This window comes from Rattus norvegicus, chromosome 18 (assembly GCF_036323735.1).
Source record: "Rattus norvegicus strain BN/NHsdMcwi chromosome 18, GRCr8, whole genome shotgun sequence".
Classification (NCBI taxonomy): Eukaryota; Metazoa; Chordata; class Mammalia; order Rodentia; family Muridae; genus Rattus; species Rattus norvegicus.
In genome coordinates, this window is record NC_086036.1 from 71,404,872 (window position 1) to 71,426,670 (window position 21,799).

The following is a 21,799-nucleotide window of genomic DNA, read 5'->3' on the forward strand; positions in this document are numbered from 1 at the left end:
CACGCTGTTATCTCTCCGCTCCAGCCGGTTTCCTCCACTTCTCAAACAGCCGATTTCTTCCAGCCTGGCTGCCTCCCCTGGTCACCACCCACAGCCACTGGCCCCTGGGGACCAGCCAAGGCCCCCGCACCCTCTCTGCCTTAGACTGTGCCGCCGAGTCCCTGCTAATCAGACGGTTGCCTCTGCCCTCCCAGCCATTGCCCCCAGAGTTCCCTGGAAATGTCCCTTCTGCTTGGCCCAGCCCCCACGGAGTTTTGAGCTTTGTCTGCACACACAGCTGACTTGTGTTTGCAGGGACAGACAGGGGCTGGCGCTGGGGTCTGAGCCAGCAGGAGCTAGGACGGTAGAGCAGATGGGGAAAACACAAAGTCCAGAGAACAAACTTTTGCAAGCGAGCCCTTTAGGGTCACTGACTGGGGAGACTGACAGCAAGAAAGAGAAAAGGAACTTCATGACAGGGTGGGTTTGCCTTTAGTGACTTCCCCTAGGGAGCATTTTTTTTTTTTTTTTTTTTTTTTTTTGGCTGCTTGGCTTTCTGAGATCTAAGTGTAGGAAAACCGGGCCAGACAGTGGAGGGGTGGGATCACAGAGGGAACAGGATCATGGAAGGGTTGCTGGCTTGAACGTCCCTCCTTTCTTGGGTCCTACAGAGTACTCTGTCCCCAGTCATACACAGGGAGCTCAATAGATGCTTCTCAAGCTGAGCTGGCCCCTGGCCAGTTTGCCCCTCTGGGACTTTCCTATCAACCAGCTCCCACTGCCCCTTCTGTCTGGACAGGGAGAGGAAGCATGGGGAGCCGGCAGCAAGACCCGCACCCCATATCAGTGTATGCTCAAGTGCCCGGCACGAGAACTTCCCCTTTATCAGGCAGAGGAGCCAAGGTGTCTGTGGTGGGCGGCCAAGTTTACAGGGAGAAGATATATGCTAACAAGTGAAGGCTACTGAGGTGTGTGTGTGTGTGTGTGTGTGTGTGTAATGTGTAGCATCCCTCACCCTCGAGTAAAACCCCTTCTGATCTTCCCAGTTTTGAGCCCCGAGCCACTTAACATCCTTCTGAAATGCAGCCACGGCCACCTCGATGTACGAGGTCACGACAAATCGCATAGCAGTGGGGGTTGTAAAAAAAAAAAAATAAAAGGCAGGGCCACAGCTTTGGACAAGGCAGCTCTTTGTCTGGGCAGCTCAGGCTGCTTGTGTGAATACCCCAATGGCCTCCAATCATTAAGGGTGCACAGTTCTTGCTGTCTGTCCGTCTGACTGACTGTCTCTAGTTCGTCTTACAGTATAGGCTTAGCCTTGGGGGCTTGGGAAGAGAGTCGTTAAAGATGTGTACAAGCTGGTAACAAAAGGAACAGGGTCCTCTGAGGGAATTATCTGCCTCCTCGGGCCTTCTGCAGACTTGATGTGCCCTAACTATTCAGGCTGCTCAAAGACACAAGAGTACCCCAGCTACCTGCAGACCCTCCCTGCCATCCAGAGCGATCCAGCTTCAGCCTCTAGCCCCCCCACATCCCTGCCAGAAAAGGGACAGCCCAATGAATCCACCATTTCTTTTTCTTGCCTTCGTGAACCATACAGAAAGGAGGTAAGGCCCAGCCGGGTCAGCTCGCTGCCTGTTCAGAGAGAGAGAGAGAGAGAGAGAGAGAGAGAGAGAGAGGGAGGGAGGGAGGGAGGGAGGGAGAGAGAGAGAGAGAGAGAGAGAGAGAGAGAGAGAGAGAGAGAGAACCCTTCTTGCTTTCCAGGAAGATAGGGAACGAAGGCTCAGACCCCCAACCCCACACTGAGCTTCAGTCAAGAGTGGTCCCATATTCTTAGTTCTCGGAATGACAGAGAACACATGGCCACTGTTTAGTTTGTGAGCTCTGAACCACTCTGTCATCTCTATCTGCCTCTTGTCTCCTTTTTTGGCCACCTACCTATCTTCTGCCAATACCTGGCCTCACCAGACCTCACTGAACCTCACTGACCCCTAAATGTGTTTCTGGCCATGGGTGCTCAGTTGACAGTGCATTCTAAGACAGCAGGACAGGAACGGGCTCTAGTTCCTACTGTTTCTACTAGCTGTGTGGTTTTGCTTGTTTCTGGCTTTGCTGGGTTTTCCTCTCTACCTCTGTAATGCAGGCACTTAGGACATGGGTTCGTTGTTGTTAGGCTGACACACCCATGGTTCAAACCTCCTCTACCCAAGTGAGATCCAGAGAAGAAGGAAAACCGTTTGCCCTGGGCCACAGAGCTAAGAAGTATCAGTGTGAGCTCGGTCCGGCAAACAGCAGACACTTGTATCTGAATTACTAAGGGCTCTGCAGATGAAGCAATTTCATCCATCCTCCTGCTTGGCTCCTTGAGTTCTTTAAAAGACTGGCTCTGAGTCACCATACTGACTGGCTGCTGTGACACTCAGAATACTTTTTCTAGAACTTCGGGATTTCAAGTCTTCCTGTCCTCTGCTTTAGGACCAGCCTAACAAGGCGGGCAGCTGAATAACTCGAGAGTCTCCCACTAGAGGGTTCCACACCACACAGTGATCAAACACAGACCCAGGCATAAACTGGGGCATCAAAGTGCAGGAGTCTCGCCGCTGCCCAGCACTGGGAGCCTAAGGCCTGTCAGCTCTGTGGTTTGTACAGGAGGGCAGTGCTGGCTAGGGCTACCCAGGGCCTGAAGAGAGTGGAGCCTACGGCAAGGAGTTCCCACTCTAGAAGAAGCCCTCCCACACCCTCTCTCCTAAACCACCCCTTCTCAAGGTGGGGAGGCCTGGGGAGCTGTGGTCTGTCTTATCCCAAGGCCCCATGCCTGTTCCTCATCTCTGAGATTCCTGTCCATTCCTGTCACAGTGTGGGAGGACTGCTGACAGCCAGGCCTGTCCTCACACCTCCTCCCGCTGTCTGGGAAGAACAAGGAGTGCTAGACAGACCGACCTGCCTGTGCTAGAAATATGCAGCCTCCAGGGGTTGAGCTCATTAGTGTTCTGGTCCCTGAGGGCAACTGGGCTCCCTACGCCCAATGGTATCTCTGGGCAAACACTGTCCCTGGGGAACCAGACCCTTGTTACACCGTCTGCTTAGGCTGCCTGGGATCTCTGTGACCTGCCTGTGGCTTCCTGGAACCCTACAAATAAATGAGATACTAGCTTGCCCTGGTGGTCCCCACGGCCCTTGATGGAGGGTTTGATCCACGCTCAGTCTAAGGTTTTGTGATGGAGTCTTGGGGTGCCAGAGTCATCGTCACATGGTTTCAACCCATGTGGGACAAGTTCAGGGTGCCAAGTGCAGGGGGGAGGGGCGACTGTAGGCAAGTGAGGCCCGCCTTGCAGGCTGGTGCCCCCTGCAGGCTGTTCTGTTCACCTAGGCCTGCCTCCAAAGGATGTGTGGCCAAAGCAGGTCAGACAAGGTGGGTATGTGGGAAAATGAATGAATGGTAAGAGAGCCAGCCAGAGTTGCAGACCTGCCCAGCTGGTGATGTTGGAGATGGAGTCTTGTCTCTACTGGCCCGGGAGTAGGAAGGCTTTGGAATATGCTCCAAGGGACCTTTGACACCATCTCTAACTTCCTTACTTTATATGGGTGAAGAAGCCCCTGGAAGGGTACAAAGACTGGCTGATACTATTTATTCTATTTCAGCAAGGTGAGTCTTGCACCTTTTACATTTCAGGGTCCTTCCTCCAGTGCTGACTTCTGAACCCTGATCCTGGTAGTCTGACAAGTGCACCCTGAGGAAGTGCATCTGACTTCCCATCCCTAATGTGTCTGAGGCTATCCCCACCCCTGACCTGCAACTGACCCTCACAAGCTCCAGGCATTAGGGGTTGGTGAGTGGTGGTCCGAGGGCCTGGGACCCATGGACAGAACTCACCCAGGCTTTCATTTTTGTCATAGGTACACAGGATGGCAGGGGCGGCTAGGCAAGGGGCTGGCTCTAGACTTCTAGTCTCCTCAGGATTCCTCTAGGGAGCTCAGAAACTATGATCTGGGGGTGGGGAGGAGCTTCTCCACAGGAGGCAAGGCCAGCTTAGTGGACCTAGGAGGATGCCAGGCTCTTGATGCCACCTGCTAAGTGAAACCCTGGGGTTTGGACCCCTCCCCTGAGTCTGACCTGGGTCTCAGATGAGCAGCCTGCCCTGCCTACCCTCCGATACTGCTTGAGGCCTGAGGTTGGCAGGAAACTCACAACATCTGAGGTAGAAGTCTTGAGTTTTGGATTAAAATGCAGCCTTGGCCTGGAATCGTGGGAAGCTGGCGCCAGCAGGGTCATGGCCTGGCTGGGCAGCGTCTCCCCTGCCAACCCACCAGGCTAGACACACCTCCCCAATGGCCTTCCCCTACCCCAACGGACTCCTCTAGCATGTCAGCCTTAGCTTTGACCCTAGCCTCCTTCCTTGCTTTGGGGCTACCTCCCCTCACCCCCTATAGCTCTGTTCCTCCTCTGATGTTTCTACATCGAGTGCCACACTGAGTGCTACCCTGAGTGCTTGGCCCAGCTGGTAGAGAACAGTGAGCTCCTCCCTCCCCTCAGTGCAAGTTTAACAATGAAGAGCTTGGACTCCAGCTGGGCCTCTACACTTAGACCGTCTAAGAGCTGTCTCTGTGGCTGTGTCAACCCCAAATCTCTGTGTGCATGTGGCCCTGGGCTTGTGTGAGCATCTGTGAAAGGATGGGTCTCTCCTCCAGGGAGACAGGAACATGTGTTAGGGGATTTTCAGAAATCTCTTCTTGGTAGGCGGGAAGGGTGAGCCTTTGGAGAACACAGCAAGAGCCACGGGAGTTTTTCCCTACAGGGAGCAATGAGACGGGCATCAAGATTCCAGCTGACTGAAGTGGACGGTTAGGGGGCTGCAGGGTCTGATGGGGCCACACTGGGGTCAGGGGAAGGTGGCTGGCACCTGGCTGTTCTGGCCATCCCTACAAGTTGTAAGTAGGTCATTGGGAGGGAAGTGTCTGTGGCTCAGAAGGCTAAATTCAAAGGACTCTGCCTCTAAGCCCACTTTAGAGATATTATTCTAGTCAGATGGGTTTTGTTTTGAGGCAAGGTCTCACTATGTAGCCCAGGCTAGCTCCAAATCCATCGGTCTCCCTGTCTCAGCCTCCTCAATTCTGGGAGGACATGCACCGCCATGCCTGGCCACATTTTTCTTTGGACATCTAGAGTAACATGGCAACTGATATCTAGCAGAACCCACAGTAGGTGAGAATTCTGTATGCACAGTGCCAAATGCACCTGGAATTATTCAATACACACATTCCATGACTGTCCAGGAACTTTTGCAGGAGCAGGGTCATCTCCAAATACCACCCAAGCTACACATTCTTATTGTGCTAGCCTTGCTTAGCTGATGAGAGCATGACGGTGTTGTGGTATAGTAGCCTGCAGGCCCTTTCTTCACAGGCCTGGATATGTGCACAGATGCTCTGAAGTATGCCTGGTCCCTGCAGGGCCCTGTCAAGATAGTGGTCATTTGGGGGACATGGGTGGCCATCCCAAGAGGGCACTGTTTTTTCCATGAGCATGACTGTCCCAATGGTTCAAACTCACTTAACGCATAGCTCATTCTCTTATTTGGGGCTTGCCTGGAGACAAGACACACAGAGAGTGTCTGGGCACACAGAGGGTCAAATAATACTTCCTGAGGGTGGCTCCCTGTCTAATGGGACACGCGTCCTTTTCCCCAGAGACCAGGGTAGAATCAGGGTGGGGAAGGGACTAGTAAAGCACTGGCCTGCTTCTCTCTGAAGACTCTCAACTCCTACCCAAGTTCTGGTCCCCTGGAAAGGGTTTTAAAGCTGAGGGCTCGGTGCTGGGCAGCAAGGGATGGGGACAGAGAGCTGTGCAAGAGCCTGTATCTTGATCTTGGTTTCCTAGGACTTGGTTAGCACAACAGGTTCCTGTGCCTGTCAGCCCGCTTCTTGGTGGCATATTACCTTCTCCCCAGGACAGAGGTGAGCCCATGTTGGAGGAAACATTACAGGATTATCACTCCCCTAGTGCTCTCTAGGTGGGAGTCACGGAGGTAAAGATGATGCATGCGGTGCTTTGGTGCCCACTGCGCTCCTGGCCTCTTGGAGCCTTCTTTAGGGAGCTGGGCTGGCCCTTGATTATGTATAGGGGCCCCATTTATCTAGGATACAGCCCGCAAACAGTGAGCACAGAGACTCTTGTAGCATTGAGTCAGCATTCCTGTTCCCTAGGCAACAAGTTATCCTGTCTTTCTCTCCTTCTGACTCCGCTCTCTTCTCCATCCACTCTTGTCCACTCACTTCCTGATCGGGGCTGTGGCTGGAGGTTCAGAGTCTCTGCCTGGCCGCCTCTCACAGGTGGCCAGAGGGCTGTCTGCGTGAGGTCTACTCTAGAACGCAGGTTCGACGCCCTTGGCTGGGGAAGTCTGCTTCTATGGCCTTCATGGCCTTTCCGGGTCTACTGGGGCTCTTGCTGAGGGCTAGAAAACCGATTTACATTTCCTGCCCTGGCCAGCTGTCTACACAGCTTCTAGCTCCTGGGACTGAGACTACATGCCGGGGCCAAGGAGTGCACTCCCAGGGGGCTTAGGAGTAAAGTCTACATGAAGTTTAGATTTTGGCAGGGAGAGTGGCGACCTCTGCATGCTTCCTTCACAGTCAATTCCGCAGCCCCTCAGAACTCTTGGATCGGGGCTGGCAAGATGGTACAGGGGATAAAGGTGACTGCTGCCAAAGCTGATAACTGAGATCAATCCCAAGGACCCACAAAGTGGAAGGGGAGAACTAACCACTGAAAGTAGTTCTCTGGCCTTCGCAATAATACTATGGCATGCATAGATACAACACACACACACACACACACACACACACACACACACACACACACACACACATACTCTCTCTCTAAATATAACACTAGTTATTTTTATCAAACAAACGCAATACAACTGATCATTAAAGTAAGCTGCCTATAAGCACAGTGTCCTATAACCATCACATCTGTAGTAATTCTCTGGGCTGCTGGTCTCTCATCTATGAGTGAGTTGAACTGGGAAACCTATATAGAAGCCACAGGTCTCTACTGGCCTATGGTTTTAAAATGAATTCTGAAACTCTACAGCTCAAGAGCCTATACCAGCTCCTAGCTCATAATTAAACCCCTTTGCCGCTCCATTCCCTATCTGGATCACCTTACAGACTCTTCTGTTCTCAGCTTGACTCCAGGGAAGGTGGTACCCTCTCTTCTCCCTCACATAATTCTGTTGCATCTTGAGTCACAACGTTCCCTCCATGAAGAATGTCCAGAGAACCATCTGGCAGTTCTTCAAAAAAGTTAAACATAAAATTTCCACATGACCCAGTGGCTCTACCTCTAGATAGTTATCCCCAAGAATCAAATCAGGAATTCTGGTCCTTCCACATCCACGCCTATAGCAATATTAATCCTATTGCTATAGCAAACAGTAACAGTAAAACCAACCAACCAATGAACAAAACCGCAAACAAACCAAGTGCCCAGGGATGGAGGAACACAATATGGCACGCACGTACAAGAACGTACTAGTCAGCCTTTAAAAAGAGGAAGTCTGACACAGGCTACCACACGAGTGAAGTTTAAAACCGTTGTACTGTGTGAGGTGAAGTAGACTCAGAAATGTGGTGTGCATAATTCCGTGTGTGTGTGTGTGTGTGTGTGTGTGTGTGTGTGTGTGTGTGTGTGTGTGTGCATTCGTGCGTGCCTGTGTGTGTGCACAGGTATATGTGTGGTCTAGTGTAGGGAACCCTTGGAGGGACTGGGGGGGGATGTGGCAGGGGGATGGGGGCTACTGCCTGATGAGAACAGTGCCTAGGTTCGGTGTGACGGGGAGGTTGCCTGGCACTGTGGTGTCCTTGGTGCTGCTGCTGAGCCGGTGCCTTACAAGTGGTTCATGTGGTCGATGTTGTCCGTGACCCATGTTGAAAAAAAAATAACAATACGGGGGGGCCTCTTTTCTTCTCTCCAAAACCATGTCCTCCTCTTGGCTTTGGTCTGCTTGGTTCCCTGACCAGGGTTCTCGCTTAGGGCTCAGCTGTCCCCTTAATGTTCCAAGTTCTTTCAGTCGCTAAGGACCTGGTGGGACCCAGGAGAGGGTCTCACAATAACAACTATTGCATCCTCTTTCAAAAGGGAGACCCTTCCCTTCAGGACATGGCTCCCCGGCTCTATGGTGGCTAGTTAAGGGTGGCCAGGAGCCTTGGTGGGTAGCCAGGGCCAGGCTAGGGAGCAGTTACATAACCTGCAGGGAGATTTTTTCCACTGGGCAGTTGGTGCCAGCTTTCCAGTGGTGGCGCACCAGGTAGAGGCGCCCTGTCTGGGGCGGCGGTGCCCAGGCAGGGCCGAGATGCGCTGATCTGGAGTTGCTTAGCATAGCTCGGATTCCCAGCGGCTGCCTGGGGCAGGTGGTGGGAAGGGATCTGCTGTCTCCTGCCTGCCTGGCTGGGGGAAGGAGCAGCAGCGGGAGGAGGTGCTGGGGGTGGGGTGGGGTGGGGTGGGTGAACTGCCAGCCAGCCAGGGGTGACCCTCTGGGGCCTGGGACACCCGAACCACCTTCTCCGATAACCCACTTATCTGCCGGACCTGCCTGGCAGCCTCAGACAGGGATGCTTCTGGCCAAGTTCTCTCAGGGGATTTAGCAGGGAAAACAGAGCCGGGGTGGGAGGTGAGGATGTGCAAGGAAGAGGAGGTGGCCAGGCCAGGGACACGGGTATTGATGAAACAGTGCCTGACCAGGAAAAGCTCCCTGGGCCCAGTGACTTGAAAAACAGAACACCGTGTGCTCCTCCTCATCGGTGGCAGGCACCTGACTGCCATCTATTTTGTCTACCCAAGGCTGCTCTGTCCTACTGTAACAGCAAGAGCAACTACTACAATGATGGGTGTCAGGACATTCCTAATTCTCTGTACCAAAAACACAAGCTTCAGCTAGGAAGAGCTTAAACAAATCTAATCATTGAGGGGGGCACAGTTGCCAGATCGAGGGCAGATGGGATTACATGGTGAAACCCCAGGTCAAACACAGACAAAACAAAACAGAAAGGGTTTGACCCAGGTGATGTTTGGGGTGGGGGTCTCTGACCTAGAGACTGGGGTGGCTGGAAGGGAAAAGCCATCAATTCCTCAGACCTCTCCTAAGTTCATTGTCTACTAAGTGCCCATCAACTGTGTTACCCCATACTGAATCTGCATGGAATCTCAAGCCTGGTGGCCTTTGCTTGGAGAGAGTCAGGCTTTCTGTTCTCTCAGTCCTCTGTACCTGTGGGGCAGTCACTGCTGTGGGCCTAGATCTGAGCTGAGGGCTGTCGGTCCCTTCACTTTTTCTGTCTTTATCATATCCTGGAGGGCTTTTCCAGGGCAGAAAACCAGGTACCAAGAAGGGGTTGAACACTTAGGTTCAGCAAAGGAGGCAGCAGGAATCCCCACCACAGTCTTGTGCTCCCAGGGTCTTAGCCCCAGCTCCCACAGAAGTCCTGCCTAGAGACCTGGGATTCAAAGGGTACCTATTTGTTCCATGTGGCCTGGTTTTGTTTGGTTTGAGGCAGTGTGCTGCTGCCCTGTTGTCCAGACTGGCTTGGACTTTATTATGTAACCCGGGCTGTCCTCAGACTCTCAACCCTCTTCCTTCCCTCTCCCAGGTGCTCCGACTATAAGCTCGTGTCAGCAAGCTGACTGTCCGACTCGTGTTTTAACGCTCAGGTCATCAGTTGCTCTGCCCCGCTGAGCACCGCCGAGTTCCACAGCCTCAGACTCCGTGCTTCGAGAACTCACCTTGTCCTTATTCTACCTCCTCAACTGAACAGACAGACAGATCTGGCCTAAACACTGACCTCTCTCCTTGAATGAGTACCTGAGACCTGGCTGGTTTCAACTTGATAAGGAGACAAGAGAGTCTGTCATGAACCGACACATACACCCGGCCTACCAGAGGATGTGGTATACAGCAGGTGCTCCATAAGGTTGGGAGGAGACATATACCATTGGGAAAAAGCAAATAAAACCCACCCACTCCCTTGAAAGGACAGACGAGGCACTTGTAGGAAGGTACATGGTTCTGACCAACTCTGGCTCCAGCATGGCTAAGACTGGGCATGGAGACAGGCATCCGTCCCCTCTCCCAGGCGGGGACCCAGCCTGCCACAGACTCTGCAGAGGACCAAGCTCCTGTGACCACCAGTCTCTTGGGATCCATGAGGCAAGCTCGCCGTGGGCTGCCAATGAGTATACCAGCTTTGCATGCCCTTCCCTACGCTTGGCTTTCAGCATGGACATTGACTGCTCCTGAGGGTTCTCAGAGGCCAGACTTTGAGAAAATGAGACCCTCTGTGGGCCTGGGAAACCACCTCTGTGGCCTGCCCGTGGGGAAGAGCTGGCACTGCCCTGTGTCCTGTCCCTGCTGGCTCCAGCAGCCTTGGAGGCGAATGTGTGTGCAGTGATGGTCCAAGGCTCCTGCCCCAGCTCTGGAGTGTTCAGAACAATGCACTTCTTTCCTGGGCATGCCCAGCCAAGCCAGCATTAATATTAGTTTACATGCTTGCAGTGCACATGGGCTCAGTTGTGGGTGTGGCAGCAAGCAGGGCAGGGAGGGACAGAGTGTAAAGAGGTGACATGGACTGGGGTGCAAAGGAGTGTTCTCTTGGGTAGACTTGCCCTACCAAAGTCTGGGGGGCAGAGGCAACCATGCCCTTCCCTAGGTCTATTCTTTACAGTCCCCATAGATGGCTTCGTGGAGTAGACATTTCCAAGCTCCCAGTCCTTGTCCTACTTGGGTAATGGGAATGGGAGCTAGGAGCCCAGGCGGCTGGAGTTATGACTTTGCTAAACTACTTTGTGTGTGTGTGTGTGTGTGTGTGTGTGTGTGTGTGTGTGTGTGTGTGTGTCTGTGTGTCTGTGTGTGTGTGTCTGTGTGTGTGTCTGTGTGTGTTTGGGGGAAGCCACTTGAGAAATCTCACACAGGAGTGGGCTTCTGCCCCCAAACTCAATGCTCTATCACTTTCCAGGGCAATGAGGCATTTTCTGAGCATCTGCTGTGTCCTAGCCACGATGCCAAAAGCCTGCGAAGGGTAACAGCTAGCGCTCTTGCCCTTGAGAAGTCTACAGATCAGAAGGGCTCCACTCCGGAGCTATGGTCTGCCTTGCCCTTTCTTCTTCTGTCGGATAGGAGACTTGCGAACACTGGACTTAAGATAGAGGGAACGGTTCTAGATTTTTCAGGGACCAAGAGAGTCAGAGGGTGGGAGAGCTCTCTCTTACAATCAGTTAAAGGAACGGCCTGGGTCTTTCACCTAAACCTGTGAGTTGGGGTCAGGACAGAGGTGTGACTGAAAGAAAGCAGGCTAGGGGTAGGGTCTGCATGTACTTCTATGGGATGTGATAGGGAATATATACAATCTTTGGGGCTTAAGACAGGATTTTTATTTCCTGATAAGGACAGCCAGATCAGAGGATCTGACCAATCCTTACAGAGCTAAAGGCATTCCCGGAGACCCCATAGAGTTATATCATCCAATGGAGTCTCTCTGTATCAAAGGCCCAAATGCAATGCTGAACAGTGATCTGGCCAGAAGCTCTGAGTGCCCATTCTCGGGCTGAGATCAGCTTTTTGAGAGACTATATTCTAGAAGGTACCGGTGGACGGCAATTTATTTTGAAATCTGGCCAAGTGCCAAACTCCGATTTTGAGTTGCCTTTGCACCACAAGCCTGCTGTGTTTATGACTTGGTCTAGATGAAGAGGTTCCCCCCACCCCCTTTCAAGAAAAAAAAAAGGGTATCACATCCTTCTGTTAGATGTGTTGTTAGCAACGGTTGCTAGGGAGAGTTGGGTTCAGTTACAGGCACACTGATGCCTGCTCTAATAATACTTCTCTCTGCATAGCTCAGATGCAGACACCTCTTGGCTAAACAGGGCACACACATTTCAACAGACGAGGGCTTGAACTTGTACTACCCAAGCAGCTCTGGGCAAAAGAGCTCTCTCTAAGCTCAAGGGTAAGGCGGAGGGCGGTGACCAGGCAGTACTGGGTGGAGGGGGCTCAAGCCTTTGATTCCTGTCATTCCTGAGGTCCCATAAAAAGAGGCACACTCATTCTTCCTTCCCCATGAAATCGGAGCCTTCACTCTCCCCAGGATTGCACCGCAATTCCCTGATGAGCATCAAGGGAGCTTTTCTGGTTGCTTGGGCCTGGGATAGCCTTGCAGTCTCTAAGAAGAGGAAACAGTCAATGTGTAGAAGCTGGCTAGTTTGGCACATGGAGGATCTGGGAGCCTCACAGGCAGGGTAGAGCCACAGAGCTAACCAACTCTAGTGAGCGGCCCAGTCAGCACTGGGGGTGAGAGTGAGACCCTTCTCCTAAAACACATAATGGCCATGCCAACAAATGGCAGAGGACAAGAAGAAACAGGAAGGTGTGAGCAGGGCTGGAGGGACCCTGTGGGAGAGGAGTAGAGGGTCTCTCCTCTTTCCAGGGTAGGGGAGTCTCAGGATGTCAAAGAACAGTGTAACAAAGGGCATGGAGCCCAGCTCCTCACAGAAGGGAAACGAGTTTGAAAACGAGTTATCAATGGCTAAGGCTTCTCTCTCCTGTGTCTCCACCAGCCCGGTGTGAGTCCTCCACATCGATTAGCAAGGAGCCTAGCCCCTGAGAAATAAGTTTTAGCTGGTGCCAGGGGCTACTTGGTGAGGGACAAGGGTGAGATGCTCCTGCTGTCTCTGGGCCTTCTTCCTGACAGTGGTGTCCACTTTACATGGCCCAGTGAGTTCTTTACGACATGGCGTCCAGGTCTATGCCGGGACCTGAGGAGGACCCGGGGGCAAAGCCATAGCTCTCCATGAGATTCGAAAAGACCATGGCTGAGAGGCTCTGTTGTACAGAACAGAGGTCTGAAGTGGAGCATTCTCAGGCTGGAGAGCCACGTTGCTAAGAGTCTGTTGCCTTGCTTACCCAGACATTAAAGTGACCCTTCCCTTATAAACTATCCAATGCCTCTGAAAAGCGTGGTTCAGACCAGCCTGGCAGCATCCTACAGGTTTGATGGGAATACAGAGTGATAATGAAGACCATAGGCATACAATAGACATTGAGGAAGGAGTCACTTAAATAGAATTTTGAGTACTTACAAGCACACTACTAAGCACTATAAGAAGGGACCCCTATCTAAGGTAAAGACGGGAGCCAGTTCAGATGTAAAAACTGACTGATTTTGAACTGTGGAATTGGTGATGGGGTTCCTCTGAGGCCTCTGGGAGGGATTCACGAGGGAAATTGGTGTTTCCAGGTTTCTTGACATGGCGATGGAGAGAGTCTATATGGGGAGGACCTATGATTATCTTTCGCACCCCATTTTCTACTTTTTTTGGGTGCCGAAGCCCAACCTGGCAGGAGTCTTGGACTCCTTATGCAGTACTCACCACATTCAAGGTCGCCCCTCTCCCTGCCATGTTGCCAAAGCCCATGTGGCAAGAGCGCTCGGCCAGGGAGGACCACATCCAGAGACAGCTGCCCGGAGGGGTGTGCACAGGGCACTTCACCCCTGGTCCCTTTGCAGCCCATGTCACTAAGCTGGGCCTCAGAGCCCGTATGGCAGCCATGTCAGACACTAGGACAACTGGCTCAGAGCCTGCCGGGCTGCACGTGGTTCTGGCCGGGGATCCAGAGTCAAGTGGGATTGAGCAGGCAGAGATCAGGAACTTCGGGGAGAAAGAAGGGAGGGAGGGGCTCTGTGGGTGGTGAAGACTGATTTCCTTAGAGGTGTGAAGAGGGAACGTGGGTCGTAGGTCTGTTGGCTCCTCTGATTGGGTGGCAAGTGGCACTGAAGGGCCTGCCTGCCTTGGTTGCAGGGAGAAATGGCGGGGCCTGAAGAGGCTCAAGCACATGAGCGAGCTTCCTCTTAGCCCTGTAACTAGGGATCCGTGGGTACTCAGGCACCTTACCCAGCACCGCTAAGATATCCCTCTATGAGTCCAAAGGGCTTTAGACAATCTTACCAGAGGCTCAAGTGTCAAGCGAAGCCTCTGGTTCTACCCTCCAGACGGCTCCCACATTGGCTCACAGGAAGCTGGCTGTGGGGATGGCCTACAAGAGGAGCCACAAACCCTCCAATCAGGCACAGGCCTGTTTCCACTAGTGTGGGCCACCAGAAGGATGCACCTTTAGAGCTTATAACTCCAGTCTTGTTTGCCAAGAATGGGGCTCCATTCTTGACTGGGAGAAGAGAGGTGGAAGTTTCTGGAGCCTTCCTCTCGCAATAACCATTGCTCCATGGCTGTGACCTGTCAGCACTGGCCCCAAGCACAGAGACACAGAGTTGCACACAGCAGCGATGGTGACTGCCTGTCAGAGCCCAGCGAAGTGGAACTTTGTCACTGTGGGTTCCTGTGGTTGCTAGATGGAGTTCCTGCCTTTGCTATATACGTTTAAACCCTTGGCTCCAAAGTTACTGCCTGGTGTCCTTGGATACCCAGTCAGTGCTAGTCATGTGACAGAACAGGGAGACAGGTGCTGGGGCAGAGAAGGACGAAATGCTGCAGAAAACAGAGAGTGAGAGACTCTGGCAACTTTTCCAGGGGAGTGGCGTCCGTCTGAGTTTGAGTGGCCTGGCAGTGGGCTGAGTGTTGGGTAGAAGAGAAGTGACTTCTAAACAAGATGTAGGGGTTTGCTCACTAGAGTGCAGCTGGAGGCTCAGCCCGGCTGTAGGGTGGTGGTGGGGACCAGGGGGGCAGGATGTGAGCATCCCTGAGACAAGCTGGTCTGGGCTGGTCATAAAGTCACTCACATCTTTGAGTGACAATGTGAGGAAGGGCGGTTTGCAAGGACGGGAGAACCTGACTGCCTTGGAAGCAGTAAGAAAAGGGGCAGCTCACGGGGGTCACTAGATCTCATTCACAAGGCCCTGACTGCTACCTGGACCAGGTCTAGCCTCTGACTCTCAAGCATTCAGTTCAGTGTTTGGTCTCCCCCAGTGCCCACCCTACTGTGCCCCAGCACACTTACTACACATGGGCACGTTAGCTAGGGCACACAGTAGGACTTCACTAACTTAAATTGCTGTTGGGTTCTTGCCGTGGCTTCTTGAAGAAATAACCCATCTTGGGGGTCGTCTCTGGCAGACAGTTCTTATTTCCTGGGTGCCACAGGCCTGTGTGCCTGTCTGCTGTGGGGCTGAATGGATTGCTGGCAGCTGGCAGCCATGATCTAGAACTTACACTCCACTTCTGGCCCTTCTCAGGAAAAAAAAAATCCCCAAACCAAGCCTGAGACCAGTCCTGCCCTTGACTCCCCCCGTGCCTGGCGATGCATGGCAGACGGGGCCTCTCCTGCCTGTTTGTCACCCTCTCCACTCTCCCAGGACATTCCGGCCTGCGAGGAACATGCCGATGTGCAAATCCCTCAGGTAATGCGGGAATTCATCACCAGGGGAGCATGGGCGATCCAGGAATGGCAACCTGATCAGAGCCTGGAGCTGGCGAGAAGCTTGAGGCTGGCCAGGGAGGCTCAGGTTGCAGACAGTGAGACGCTCGCAGAAGAGGACAGGCAGGCATGGGGCCTAGAGCACCCCAGGCAGGTGGGCCAGCAGGGATCTCCCCTCTGCTTTTAGGGACAGCACTGCAAACCACGAAGCAGGTGGCCAGGTGCCCTGAGTACATCTGTCATCCAAGTTAATTACGAGGGGACTCTCAGAGGCGGCACTGGTAGGACAATTGGGCATATGGTCACCCTGTTCACCATGACCGCTGGCGGTCCCTTTAGCTCTGTCCCCTGCTTCCCAAGGAATTGCTTTACCAGCTAGACCCGATGACACAATTTGTATCCAAACTGGGCTCTGTTGTGTAAAGTAACAGGAAAGACATTTCTCCCACCCAGAGTCTCCAAAAGTGGCCTTCGGGCCTGATATGGTCACCATGTCATTCTCCACTGTCATATCTTCCCCGATGCCACCAGATCTGGGGTCAGCAGCCAACTGTTAGCATACACAACAGGTACTGATATAACGGTACTGATATAACCCACACTTACTACACATTCACCTGTGGGGCTGTGGTTAGATACGGGCACACACTCATTACACACTCGCCTATGGGACTAAGGTTAGACACTGGTCTGGGGCAGACAGCAGTAAGAGGATTAGGGGAAGCTCTCTGGAGGGAAAGGGAGATTGGGTGGGAAGGTACCAGGCAGCAAGAAAATCTTGGATCGCCACACTTTCTTAATACTTTGGAATTCAGTGCATCAACAGACAGACTGTCCTCATTCTGTCCCACAAGGCTTTGCCTTCCCTGCTCTCCCAAGAGTATAACCATCAAGCTTTGGAGGGTTGTCCTTAGGGAGGAGGAGGAGAAAAAGGAGAAGGGAGAAGTTGGGAGGCCAGGGAGAAGGAGGAGGAAGAGACAGGTCCAGGAGCAAGTTCATGACCGCACAGACACGCAGAGGTCAAAGCCCAGGGCCAATTGCCAGCCTCTTATCATGAAAATAGAAAGAGAGAGAGGGCGGTTGAACAAAAAGCACCTATAAAATTATATTGGTCCTTCGTAACCATGGAGCACTCACATAAACACACCCAAATCCAGCCGCTCATCTCTCACCCCTCGATGCCTGCTTATTTTCTATAATTAATCAGGCAGGGGAGGAAGGGACTTGGGAGAAGTTCAACCACCACCAGAACTCACAGCCCTCTCTCTAGCAATAACCCTGGTCAGAGGGGCAGGGGAGCGGAGCGGCAGCTGTCGGTGTCCGGTTACCTGGAGCATGTTGAGGAGCAGGCTCCGGAACTTGGTCCCCTCGACCATGAAGAGGGCCATCTTGTCGCAGAGCTTGGCGGCCGTGAAGGCGAAGCTGCGGTCTGACACGGCCTTCTGGTAGATGGTCCGCACGATCTCTCCCAGCATCTCCTCGGAGTTGGTGGAGTTCTGCGCTTCCTCCATGAAGGAGGTGAGCTTGGCGTCCACGTCACTGCTGTTATTCCTCATGCTGTTCAGGATCTCCGTCAGCCTGTCCATCTTGTTTGGCTGAGGGTTGCTGGCCTCTACTGCTACTTCGTCCTGGGGGGTATGGGGGACACATAAAACACACCTCAGTGGAGCTGAAGTCTCAGTGGGATTCGGGATGTCCTGAAGGAAGAAGGGAGAGCCAGAGAGAAGGGTGTAAGGGAGTGCAACTCTCACAAGAGACCCTCACGCCACACTGCTTTGCAGACCTTTTTCCTCAGCTGCTCTGATGCCCCAGGGTTGACATCGTGAGTTCTAGCCCTTTACCCGGGATTCTCACATACACGTTTCTCCCCGTGTAGCCATTTAACCTAGAAATGACTTTGTGGGGGGATTATCAAAGATGAAGGAAGATGATGAAGAGAAAACTGGGTCAAAGAGAGAATGAGGTGAGGGAGAGAGCAAGCTGGGGTTGAGTAGGATCCAGAACATGTCTGGTGGTCCTGGGCGTGGCCTGGATGTAGCCGCTGGGTGTCTGCTCTCAATGGATGGACCGCTGTGTTCTGAGGTGAACGGCTCCGTGTGGACTTGGCCCTGGCTTAGCATCCCATGCTGCCTCGGCTAGCTGTCCCTATGCACACAAATACTGGACATTAAGATCTTTCAATGTGGGCTGGAGAGATGGCTCAGAGGTTAAGAGCACTGACTGCTCTTCCAGAAGTCCTGAGTTCAAATCCCAGCAACCACATGGTGGCTCACAACCATCTGTAATGGGATCAGATGCCCTCTTCTGATGTGTCAGCGATAGTGTGTTCATATACATAAAAATAAATAAATAAATCTTAAAAAAAAAGATCTTTCAATGTGGTGTCCAAATGGCTGGTGCTTCTTGAGGAAAATTAACAATGCCTCCCACCCCTCAAAAACAAAACAAAACAAAACAAAAACAAAAACAAAAAAACCCAACCCCTTTATGCCTTAGGAGAGTGGCCAGTAACTGGGGTAAGACCATAGAATAGAAAGGCAGAAAATGTCGTGAGGTTATCTCAAACCATATGCACCTAAACAGAACAGAACTATGGCCCAACCTTGCCGACCCTCTGTTCTTAACTTGGGAGCTCTGTATGGACGTAAGGCTCCATCTCCAGCTCTCTGTGACCCTGCACACTGTGTGTGTGGGTGGGGGAGGGCGGGGGGGTCCTTCTCTGAGCCACCTTTCCCTTGGGGTAACATGGGGACACTGCAAGAACACTGGAGTCTCTTCTTACCATGAAGGGTCAAGGTGCACAAACAGCTGTTCTCCCACTCGGAAACTGAGTGGCACGTGAGGTTGGGGTCAGAAGCGACTACTTTTTTTCTAGTCCCCTCTAGACCACTTCTTCAGGGAAAGTTAGACTCCCTGAGCAGGGCTGATAGGACCCAGCTCCTTGCCCCATGACATTTAGTGTCACCAACACCTCTTGTAGGGCAGAGGTGACAGAGAGGTGCAATTATAGCTGCTCTGGGCTTTGCCCATAACAATGACAACCTGGTGTGCACTGAGCCACAGAAGCCTTTCTTCCCTTTAGAGAGGAGCCCCTGTCCTGACCCATGAGGCTCCACCACCAAAGCCCACCCATCCAAGTGCCTACCTCTCAGCTGTCCTCCCGTGTGCAAGAGAACAAAGAAAATTCAATTACCGGTACCTTTTCTTTCAGCCTTCGCCTCAGCCTGTCTTTGGAAGACTGGAGCAGGGTGATTTTGGGCCGCTCCCCAAGACGCTCGGGAAGAGCAGTGTCTTTTTGCTTTGTCTCAGCCTCTGAACCCCCTGGCAGCTGAGGGGTTGGCCTCTCGGAAGCTGTTGGGGTCAGAGTGTCAGGGCTGCAGGGGGGCTCAAGGCCACTGTGTCCGGTGTCCCCTGGGCCGTCTTCAAGTTTGGGGTTCTCAACGGTCACGGTCTCTTTGGCGTTGCGGTGGCTGCCCGCTTCTCCCTTGTCTCCTGGCGGATGCTTCATGTTGCCGTGATGCCAGCGTCGGTTCTGGCTGTAGCCGTGGTGTGTGGGCCTCCCTGAGGGGTGGGGCCCTGAGCCCCCCTGGTAAGATTTCTGGTGGTCCCTGTTGTGTTTGGCACTGCCTGGCTGATGGTCACCATGCTGTTGGGGCTTGTTCCCTCCTGGAGGTCTTTGCTGCCGTCTACAAAGAAGAGCAGAGAGGTAGAGAAGAGGGGTTACCCAGTGAATTGGTAGGGTCCCTTCATCCAAACACTGGAGCAGGAGATCAGAGCCTGGGTCATTAGTCATTCCGACACTTATCCCGACCCTCCCATGAGCCATCAGAGAGCAAGGAGGCCAAGCTTTCTCTAAAATGCATCGTTTAATCCGTGTCACACGACGTGCCAGTGTATGTAATCTGGAACAAATATCTGAAAGGACCAACAGAAGGTGTGGTGAGGCCCCCTCCTCCAGCTTTGCCCCCTGAAAGCAGCATTATCTGATAATATTCATGAGTCGAAGCTCTCACTCCATTCTTCGGAAGGTGTCTTTCTGGAGCCAACTGGGATTTTAAAGATATGAGGTTGCCAGGGTGCGTGCCCCTTAATCCAAGCTAACTCGGGTCCTTGTAACGAGAAACACACACACACACACACACACACACACACACACACACACACACACACAAGAAGTGAGGTCTCAGGAGAACCCCGCTGAGCTGACACCTCTGCACACTGGGGAAGAAGACCCACATTTTCAACCCCCAGTGGCGACTGTCTCGGCAGCTCCGGAATAGGAATGCGGATTGCTATTTAATATAGCTTTAGGCAGAGAGCGCTCCTTCACTGCAGGGCAATGCTTTGTGAGCAGAGGGGAGCCGGTGGCAGAGCTGAGCCCAGGAAACAAGATGGGAAGGTTTTGCTGCATGGATGCAAGGCAGGGACAGGGGCAGGGGAAGACCTGTCCTGTAGGCTTGGCTGTGAGACAGGGTCTTACCACATTCACAGCACTACGGCCAGTCTTGGTCACTCCCAGGCTGCCTTTTCTCAGGCTGCCTTCCGAACCCCGCTGTCACTGGAGGTGCAGCTGAGAACAGCTATGCACCCCTTAATATGGATACGGTGGTGCAGAAGCCAAGAGAGAGCCATTATTGTTTCAGGAATGAACGCACAACCCCGAGACCCACCTCAGACCTCACGACCTTAACTGCGATTACACTTTGTGAACAAACCAGATGTATTTACATCAGGCATTTGCTTCTTTGTTATAAAGCTCAGCCTTCACGTGGTAATTATTATTTTTTTTTCTGAAAATGTAAAGGCATGTAAGTCTACGTCAAAGGCCTTACTTCTTTCTCATTAAAGTTAATCAGACCGGGCATGGCCGCACCTGCCCATAACCTCAGTACTCTGGAGGCGGAGGCCGGAGCCCAAAGCCAACCTGGATGGGACAGCGAGTCCCAGGCCATCCTGGGATTGCAGACAGAGACTTTTGTTTCCAAAGGCCAAACTAGGATGCATTGTACACATGTTAAAAGCTGTCAAATAATAAACCACAAATATTACATCAACATCAAAAACAAAACTAAGAATACCCCAGAAGCCCGTGAGATGTACCTGCCGCGTGACCTGGCGGTATGAATTTGGTATGAATCCACAGTGGAGGGAGAGAAACAGCTCTCAAAAGTTTCCCTCTGACCTACACACTGGCTGAGGACACACACACACACACACACACACACACACACATTAAAATTTTTTCTTTATTTTAAAAACAGCCAAACAAGAGAAAAGATGAGAAGTATAGCTCAGTGGTAAGCGCTCACTTACTGTGTTGGGGGCCCTGGGGGCGGGGCTATGGCTGCAGAGCAAAGCTCTTACCTAGCACGCACAAGGTCTCGATCGGCACTGGGTAGGAGGTCAGAAAACACAAAATACCAGGGTCACTGAGAGCGGCCCAGGCCGCACACCTGTGATATTCTGTAATGTTTCTGCTCTTCCTTTAATTTTTCAGCTACTTTCAACTTGCTGGCACTATATCCTCCTATTTTCTCTGTTCTTTGACCGTGGGCTATGTAGTATGTATGTATGTATGTATGTATGTATGTATGTATGTATGTATGTATGTATAGCCCAGAGGCGAACCTTGAAAATTTCTGGCCAGGTAATGCCTGACCCTTACAACCCTTGCTATCCCTATTTAAAGTTCTGAGGTGCCTCATAACCATGACCTAAGAAAGGTCCCCTAAAGGACTAGGTCTTCTGAGCTTGTCTTGAAGAAGACCCTCACCTCCCATTCGCCATCTCTGGGAGTTCTCGCTTTCTGCCCAGCAGCTACCGCTCTGAGTGGGAAAGGAAAAAAAGACAAACGACTTCTGTCCTCTTGGAGGAGGATGCCATTTCTGCGTGGCGGGCCATCAAGGGCTTTAGAAAAAGTCCACCCAGGTCTCACTGCTCTTCACCTGGAGATGGGGGTTGACCTGAGATGGCCAATCTGACTGTCGCCCCCCCCCCCCAGCCCTGAGGAATGGTACTGGCTAAGAGGGTGCAGACTGTAGCTGTCCCCAGACTCATATTTGCTGGGTGATGATGTCTCATGACTAAGGAGGGCCATCCACAGGCTAGTGGGGATGCTAAGTAGTCCTACTGTGTGCTGCCTGGCTATTTATCCACTTTACATCCCAATTACCGCCCTCATCACTCACTCTTCTCCTCTTAGTCCCACCCTTTCAAATTCCCCTCCCCTTCTCTGAGGAGAAGGGAAAGCCCCCCTTGGGTATCAACCCACCTTGGGACATCTACTCCCATTAGGCCTTCTCCCACTGAGGTGCATCTTCTCCACTGAGGCCCTGGTCTTCGTGTGGGCTCCCTATCAATCGGAGCATAGACTGTCTCTGACTCTGTTGCCTGCCATTGGATCC

General features: G+C 52.5%; 1 protein-coding gene and 1 long non-coding RNA gene across 10 annotated transcripts in view; one reads left to right on the forward strand and one right to left on the reverse strand.

The window, feature by feature from the left end:
• Nucleotides 1-21,799, reverse strand: part of Ctif (cap binding complex dependent translation initiation factor) — a 271,272-nt gene that overhangs the window by 73,650 nt on the left and 175,823 nt on the right. For 4 of the 9 annotated variants that reach the window (XM_039097008.2, XM_039097007.2, XM_039097006.2 and 1 more), the window contains 2 exons: nt 18,589-19,081; nt 16,724-17,092 (listed from right to left, as the gene is read on the reverse strand). In XM_039097008.2, coding sequence (XP_038952936.1) covers nt 16,724-17,092; nt 18,589-19,081 — 862 coding nt within the window. The remainder of the gene's footprint in view (nt 1-16,723; nt 17,093-18,588; nt 19,082-21,799) is intronic. The other 5 variants (XM_039097004.2, XM_063277493.1, NM_001108891.2 and 2 more) reach the window with 3 other exon arrangements.
• Nucleotides 10,594-16,729, forward strand: LOC120098120 (uncharacterized). Its single transcript, XR_005496118.2, has 3 exons — nt 10,594-11,976; nt 15,214-15,378; nt 15,583-16,729. It is a non-coding gene; the product is annotated as an uncharacterized LOC120098120 (long non-coding RNA).